General features: G+C 36.2%; 1 protein-coding gene across 2 annotated transcripts; it reads left to right on the top strand.

Moving 5' to 3' along the window:
• The first annotated feature begins 1,415 nt into the window (after positions 1 to 1,415).
• gpbar1 (G protein-coupled bile acid receptor 1) lies at positions 1,416 to 6,995 on the top strand. 2 transcript variants are annotated; one of them, XM_067409522.1, is made up of 2 exons: positions 1,416 to 1,631; positions 3,490 to 6,995. In XM_067409522.1, the coding sequence occupies exon 2, from the start codon at positions 3,557 to 3,559 to the stop codon at positions 4,571 to 4,573; it is 1,017 nt and encodes a 338-aa protein (XP_067265623.1). In that variant the 5' UTR covers positions 1,416 to 1,631; positions 3,490 to 3,556; the 3' UTR covers positions 4,574 to 6,995. The 2 variants fall into 2 exon arrangements, with proteins under 2 accessions (XP_067265623.1, XP_067265622.1); XM_067409521.1 differs by having other exon boundaries at positions 1,417 to 1,636.
• Positions 6,996 to 8,423: the final 1,428 nt, after the last annotated feature.

The raw sequence follows: 8,423 nt of genomic DNA, 5'->3' as shown, positions 1-8,423 counted from the left end.
ACTAGCACAATGCGTATTTAATTACGTAACACAGGCATTTCTTTTAATGTGTTTTTCCTAGGAGTGTGTGTATACGCTGGTCCTGTATGTTTCTGCACTTGTGACGCTGCATATCTCAGGGATGAGGCCATCCAAGGGGAAGCTTTGGAAAATGACACAGAGACTGATAGATGTGTTTGCTGTGGCACCAGGCAAAGAAAGGCTGACTACCGCCTGCTTTTTCTCAGCAAACTGAATGTTGTTCTCATGCATCACTACTGTTAGAGTACAGTAGAAGCTGTGCAGTCTGAATATGTACAGTAAGTAATGATTGTGCATTTCAAATTGCACCCAAAAATGAACATTTTGTCATCATCTTCTCACCACCATTGTTTTGTTAAATTCAAACCAAAATTCAATTACAAAATGACAGATTTTAGACACGTCACACCAGGTTTGACGCACTGACAGCAATTGCCATTTTTCATGTCACATAGAACAAGTGAACAATGACCTAATTTTTCATATAATAATCTCATATGAACTATATTTATGATACTTTAATAGTGTATTTTTGTCCCTTTTAGAAGTATAAACTAATGTTCAAAAATTTGGGGTCAGTAAGATTTAGTTTTTAAAAGAAATTATTATATTCATTCAGCAAGAATGCATTAAACTGACAGTAAGGACAATTATAATGTTATAAAAGATTTATATTTCAAATAAAACCTGTTCTTTTAAACTTTCTACTCATGAAAGAATCCTGAAAACAGTGCATCACAGTTTCCACAAAAATATTAAGCAGTTTTCAACATGTTTCTTGAGCATCAGAGCAGCATATTAGAATGATTTTTTAAGGATTGTGTGACACTGAAGATTGGAGTAATGATGCTGAAAATACAGCTTTGCATCACAGGAATAAATTATATTTTAAAATATATTTGAATATACAAATTTTAATCATCTTTCACAATATTACTGTTTTTACTGTATTTTTGATCAAACAAATGCAGCCTTAGTGAGCATAATTTTATTGAATATCAGAAAGAACAACTCTTACATTTTTCCTAACATCTCATTTTGTTTTTCAAAGAAGAAAGAAGAAATTACAGGTTTGGAATGACATAAGGATGAGCAAATGACAAATTCTTCTACTTTTTTTGTGAACTAACCCATTAATGTCATTAAAAATAGAAATGTTATAGTATATTCTACTGCCTAGAAGTAGTACAGATGTTATGTGCAGCACTCTTTTTAGTTTATACTAGTTGTACAAACTACCTCTTAAATGTAATTAAACTTTGTCCATTTTTATGATAGAAATATACAATTAGATATCAGCATCGCATGTTTCCAAGCCTCCCACATCTATCTCATAAATTGAGTGTAAACTGTGGCTTCCTGAGTTGAAATACCTCTCTTGATGCTTCACGGCCGAAGTCAGAATGAGGTCACTGTCTCTTTAAGAAGCATCCTGCTCAAGCTCTTGCTCTTTGACTACTGTGAACTCCGATCTCCGTCCGCAAAATCCTGGTGAGAGGAGAGGAACACAGAAGAGTTCAGATGTGAGAGGGACCTCACAGGATCACTGATTCACACATGGCTGGAACATCTTATGCAAGTCTACTGTATGAAGATTAACAACTTTATTTGTAAGGTGAGTGTTTGGCAGACATGTTTCTTTTAGTTTGACTGTCTCATTTAAGTCTGCCGAAGCATTTCAAGTTAATATGATTAGATTGTTTGCGTTGATTTCCAGTGAGTGAATCATAATCTTCAAGGGAAAAGTAAAATGAAACACCAAATTCAACAGAAAGCATCATTGGGCTTCAGTGCATTTACACCTTGAATGAGGAGGAAAGTTTGCTTGGTGCAAGTGATGGATATTTGATAGCGGTCATGCCACCATTGTTTAATACAAATGGAAACATGAACCTTTATGAATATTTAAACATTAGCTGGATACAGTTGTGAAGCACTGGCTTATTAAGACCTACAAGAAAGTTTAACGTGTTCTCTGTGATACTCAGGAAGCTCTGGTTGTGTTTTTTAATCCGAATTCTGTATCTTCACAGCATCCAGCATTAGAGGCTAGAGTAATTTTGAGTGACATCTGTGCGTCATGATAAAAAAACTGTCTGATTTACTAGTTGTTTTGACCAGTGGAAAGGTAAAATGCTTAAAGATATGGGATTCAAACTAATCAGATGTTAAAGGCATGAAAATTAACATTATGTAATGACCCTCATATTGTTCCAAACCCACATGTTGTTGTTTTAGTAGAAACTTTTAGCAATTTCACAGCTTCGCTGGTGGGAAAGATTATCAGCATCTTCTGTTCTTCACACCAATTTATTGCATGACAATGTATAAATGAATAAATTATTAAATACAAAAAATATATATTAAATTATATAAAACTTTAAAAAATGTAATCAATCTATACAGTCAAACCAAAAATTATTCAGACATTATTGATATTTTTGATATATTTTTAAAAGTGGGTGCAGGACACTATAGTTCATTCATGTAAGTGAGGATAGCAAAATAAAGTACTCATATTATACCCAAAAATTCTTCATACAGTGGACTACCAGTAAAATTGATAACAAATTTGGAACCAAAAATTATTCAGACACTTTAACCTGACCATGTTTTGCTAAAAGCCCAGCATACACTGCACAATTTTTGTTTGTCCCAGACGAAAGATTGGCATTGTGAAATCAGTGGTCCTATGTCGTACAGTGAGAGAGGTTCAAAGACGGCCGTTTTCCTGGTCTTGCGACCAAAGATAGCCTACGATCATTTTCTGACAGTGTCAGAAATTCAGCATGATCAATGTTTCATTGACCAACCAATGAAAATGCGACATGAAATCAACAAAAATACCAAATAAATAAAGCTAATAAATGACAAACACAACACAATTACTAAAATTTTAAAATGAAAATATAAAAATTCAGAATATTTATAAAAAAAACTGTATTGTAATCAGTGATGCTAAGTTTGCAGTTTGGGCTACTTTTAAACTTTTGCTGCAGGTTGTTTTTCATGTCTGCGGGTTGAAGCGACCCCAAATAACATGTTATTTAGCCCCTGGAATGTGAATTTTACCAGGGTAACCCTGCCAAAAATGTTGATTTTATCTCCCGGAACACAATTTTTACTGGGGGCTTCCCGGAAACACGATTGGGCGGGTTTTGTTGTAAAAAACCCTGATTGTAAAGACACTAAAATAACGCTGTTATAACATCTATTTAACACAGAAATAGATAAAAGCATGTAAATTAGGAATGAAACGAAGGTGTGTAAATCATGAGAGTTTTCATGTTTTTGTGTGACCTATTCCTTTAATTCATTTTGGGTGGGTCAGATGTTAACTCTCACTCTATCTCACATAAAAAGGAAGTGAAACAAACTGGTAGCACAGAGATGAATGATTATGTCTCCAAGCAACTGAACTGATATATTAGGCAAGACCTGTTTACTACATATTTCTTATGTTTTCAGGACTCACCCTCACAGTTGATGGAGAAGGTTTAGTCTGGTTTAGTCCAGAGGGGAACAGCTCTCCATCATGGATCCACTCGACGAGCCGAGCAGAGAGAAGTTGATCTTCTATCTGACCGTTCCACTGTCTTCAATCATCATCTTATCCAACCTCTTCATTATAGTGGGCATCGCCTGCAACCGGCAGCTGCACAACACTCCAAACTACTTCTTCTTGAGTCTGCTGGTGGCCGACTTGTGCACCGGCATCACCCTGCCTTTCATTCCCCGCATGGCACTCGACCGGCAGCTGGACTTCAAACATTGTTTGGTGATGTACATCTTCCCCAACTTTCTGTTCTTGTCATTCCTCTTCAATCTGGTGATGGTGCATTACGAGCGCTACCTGTGCATCGTCAGCCCGCTCCACCACAGTCAGTTCTGGGTTCACCGCTGCTTCCCCTTGGCCTTGTTAACAGTTTGGCTCCCGCCGTTGCTCTACGCATCACTTCCTGCCTTTGGATGGAATAATTGGGTGGAACCCAATGCCAACAAGAGCTCTAACCCAAATAAGATGCAAAGCACAGTTGGTAACTCCTCCAAAGTGGATGAGGTTTGCTCCTACAAACAGGTTTTTCCAAAGGCCTTCATTTATCTGGAAGTGTGCGGACTGGTGCTGCCGGCCATGCTGTCCATCATGGGCATGACGGGACGGGTGTTGTGGATCGCACACAAGCAGCTGCAGAACATCTGCAAGCTCCACCGCGCTGTGGACCGTCTTCAACAGCAGCCGACCGACCACGAGCAGCAGCTTAACCTGCGTTACGCCAAATGCGTGGCCGCTGTGTCCCTCACGTTCTTGGTCTGCTGGGTTCCGTACATCATCTACCAGCTCATGTCCGTGACAGCTCTGCAGAGCGGGGTGAGCTTGCCAAGCTCCTCTCTGTACATCATCATGTCCTGTACGGGAATCGGGAGCATGGCCATCATTCCGCTGATACTGGGACTGGCCAACAAGCAGTACACTGAGCCCATCCGCAGGGTGATCCATAAACTGAGAAACCGCTGGAGAGGAGGACAGAACAATAGAGATATCACGCTTTGACACTTGGACAGTGAGCCATAGGATGTTTAAATTGAATGTGTGAATAAAAGTTCTGTTGTTCATTAAATTCTTTATTGACACTACACTGTAAAAATGATTTGAAACTTTAAAGGTGATAAAGAGGATCTTTTCGTCGACTGAGAAACCAAAGACTGTTACTGAGTTTTTGAAATGAGCGCATGCGTAAGAACAGCCCCCTCCTTTCGAGGGAACGCCTCCCAAAACTCGTGCCACGAGTATTGGAACACGAGTGTTTACCACCGGCATTCGCTGTGTCGTGTTAGTGGATTCATTATGTCGGACTCACCGCAGGTAACTCATAATCTGCAGTTGTTACTCCTGTCTCCTGACAAAAACATTGCATGCAGCGCCTGTGGAGTGTGGAAAGTTACTGGAGCGCGCAGCTGTGGCCATCTCTCAAAAGGAACGTCACGGCAGTGATTGACAAGCCAGAAGGCCAATCGTTTATGCGATGATCGCGTAAACGATTGGCTGATGTTTTTAAGGCCCTACTCGTGCACAGATGATGTATATTAATATTATTACTTTCAGTGCACCTAATAAATAGTATTTTATCAGTTAGTAAAGACAGTTTCAAGTAATATTGCAAAAATGTATAAAACAAAACATCCTCTTTAGCATCTTTAGTGGTAAAAGATGCTACAGTGAAAAACTGTTAATTGGTTAACAGAAAGTTTCTGTACTATATACAGTGAATAACTGTAATAGATTTAGCCATACATTTGATGTAGTTTTACAGTAAAATACCGTTAAATTGATAGTTTTTGGAAGCGAAAAAGAATGTCATTGTATAATTTACAGTAAATTGATATTCCCAGAATTCCATATTAAGCTTCACATTTGGTGTATTTTTGTTCAAATAACTGCTTCTTATTTTTTTATTTTTTTATAATCAGTTATGTGCATTAGAGTTTTCTGTTACATCTAATGTTGTTAAATTAATGTTTATTGCATTTTTTATGCAATCCACTATGTTTGGTAGTTGTCAGTGTATTATACAGGTAGAAAATAGATATTAGTTCAATAGGTTGGTAAATTAACATTATATCAATTAATGAAATATGGTATTTTACTGTAAATTTAAGTTAAATCTGTAAAACCTAAAATGTTGCTACCATATTCTTTACTGTATTTATTTTTCGGCAACAACAGCTGCCAGTTTTTTACTGTAAATTTAACAGAATTATTTTTTTTAGTGTACCGTTTAAAAATTTGTTTTTTAAACGGTACACTAAATGAGTTTTTTTATGTTTTTGAAAGAAGTCTCTTATGTTCATAAAGCCTGCATTTATTTGATCAAAAATACAGTAAAAACAGTAATATTATTACTATTTAAAATATTTATTGTGACTAGCAGGGCGGGCGAGAGCCGTGAGGGAACGGCGCGAGGCCGGTGACGCAAGTGATAATGAGCATCACCTGCGAGGCGTGCCGGCCTCGAGTCTCTCACGGAGGAGCTCTGGAGGCATAAAAGGAGGAGCGACGTCAGTGAAGGAAGAGAGAGGACCAGGCCTGGACTTTATTTTATGTTTTATTATGTTTGTGTGGCCGGCAGACGTCCGCGAGGGTCTGCCGGCATTACTTTAGTTTTGTTCTTTGTTTATTTTAAATTAAAGTTACGTTGAATGTTCGCCGGTTCCCGCCTCCTTCTTCCCGTATATACGAACTGTTACAATTATATAATATCTATTTTAATAGATTTTAAAATATAATTTATTCCTGTGATCAAAGCTGAATTTTCAGCATCATTATTCATTATCATGTTCCATCATTACAGTTTTCAGTGTCGCATGATCCTTCAAAAATCATTCTAATATGCTGATTTCCTGCTCAAGAAAAATTATCAATGTTTAAAACAGATGTGCTGCTTCATATTTTTGTGGAAACCATGTTACATTTTTTTTAAGGTTTCTTAGATGAATAAAATGCTCAAAAGATGTCGTTCCAAAATAAAAGTAATAATTTCTTTTTAAAAAGTCTTACAGACCCCAAACTTTTGAACTGTAGTGCAAAAATAACAAAACACTCCATTAGCTAGTAATCACATCTATCTATCCCAGGCTCAACAATATGGATGGCTTGTTGGCCCGGGGTTTAGGACAGAGAATTTTGTGTTGCCACTGTGAATTTTACATTTGTTCATCTTGTACATATGTTTTTATGCCTTGCAAACATAAATTTTGCAAATGTTGTTGCAAATTGTGCTGATTTGTCACCAAGATAACATAAATTGCAAAAATGACTTGTCATACTGATGGAAGCATCAGTACAAATGTTGAAAACTACATACTAGTAAATGTTTTACACAGCATAAATGTGTTTATACATTTACGGAATGATATTAAAGCTGTATATTTAAGCACATTCTTAATCTATTTTTTTCTTTTCTTTTTTTAAGTATGGAGGGATTTTTAAAAATAACATTAATAGCATGTATTAAATAAAAATAAATACATTTACATTTAATGAAAACTATAAATATTATTTTAAAGGTATGAAATACATTACTAAATATGTATTGTTTTTTGTGTGAAAGAAAAAAGAAATAAATCTTTATCATTGAGCTGTCCATCTTTCTATCTATCTATATTATCCATCTATATATCTATCTATCTATCTATATTACAAATTGAGGACAATAAGGACAGCTACAATGTATTTGTTTACCATTCTTAATCTAAACATTTCTCACTGAGATAAAGCATTTACAATGACATACATTTGACGTCATAAGGGTAAAAACATGAACAAATATGGGAACTTTAAACTGACCAGTGGTATCATAGATGTGGTCAGATATTTTTGTGACTGAGATAAAAGTGTTTTTCAGAGGCCTTACTCTTACGCTCATTCCCAGAAACTGTCCTTCCGCTGCCAAATGCACTAACAGTGAATTCATCACTGTGGGAAATTGTTAAATGATACACTGAGTCTGGAGAAAGTCTTTTGAATATTGTGTGTTTGCATACTGTCTGTGTGACCCATAAGACAAAGAACTAAAATTACAAAGCAACTGTAAACAAGAGATATAAAGACAAATCGAGCTGTCCCGATGGTTTGTGTTGTAGGGTAAAATGTGAAACATGTCCCTTGAAAACATTTCTGCATCTTCACTAAAAACACTGCCAATACTCTCTAATGTTGATCATTACTCACATGTGCATTTATATAAAGAAGAAAGTATTTGATTAACTTCTTAGTTTGTAAGTCTGACTCTTTGTTCCCCATAGTTTTGAAACAGAAGCTAAGGAAGGTCAATAGTGTAGAGTAAAAAACCACAAACACACCCTCTTCCCCCCACCCACACACACTCTCATGCACAAATTTATCTCTTGCACTTTCGATACCCAACACTTTCTTTCTTCTTGCTACTCACAGAGCGCTCTGTTCAGCTATCAGAAGACAAATCATTACTATTGCTCCTACTTACTGGTTCATAAATCAAATATAATGTGAAGCACACATAGTACAATATATGATTACATTTTTATGAAAGAAATAATATCTTTATAGGACAGTGTCCAGACTATACTCAAATGTAAAATAAATCTAAAATAATACAAACAGTTCAAATAATAATAAAAAAATCTAATATAGTCTATTTAGCCTTTGACCCTTCAGTCTCTGAGGTTTTGATGAGAGTGGCTGTTCTGGGCTAAGGGAGGACAGTCACTCTGCTTTTGTTTGTGGATGTTTGTGTAAGGTATGGTAGGTTTATAAATATAAACAGCACATAAGATATGTTAGTATAGAAAAGCATCATATAAACACCAACCCCATTGTTTCAGTATCTGGGAGACACTCAGATTCATTAAATGCATTGCATTTC

The sequence above is a fragment of the Chanodichthys erythropterus genome, chromosome 14 (assembly GCF_024489055.1).
Source record: "Chanodichthys erythropterus isolate Z2021 chromosome 14, ASM2448905v1, whole genome shotgun sequence".
Classification (NCBI taxonomy): Eukaryota; Metazoa; Chordata; class Actinopteri; order Cypriniformes; family Xenocyprididae; genus Chanodichthys; species Chanodichthys erythropterus.
Note: the sequence above shows the minus strand (reverse complement) of the source record. Positions and strands in the feature narration are given on the sequence as shown.

Coding starts and splice junctions, on each gene's coding strand:
- gpbar1 (XM_067409522.1), top strand. CDS start 3,557: ATGGATCCACTCGACGAGCCGAGCAGAGAGAAGTTGATCTTCTATCTG.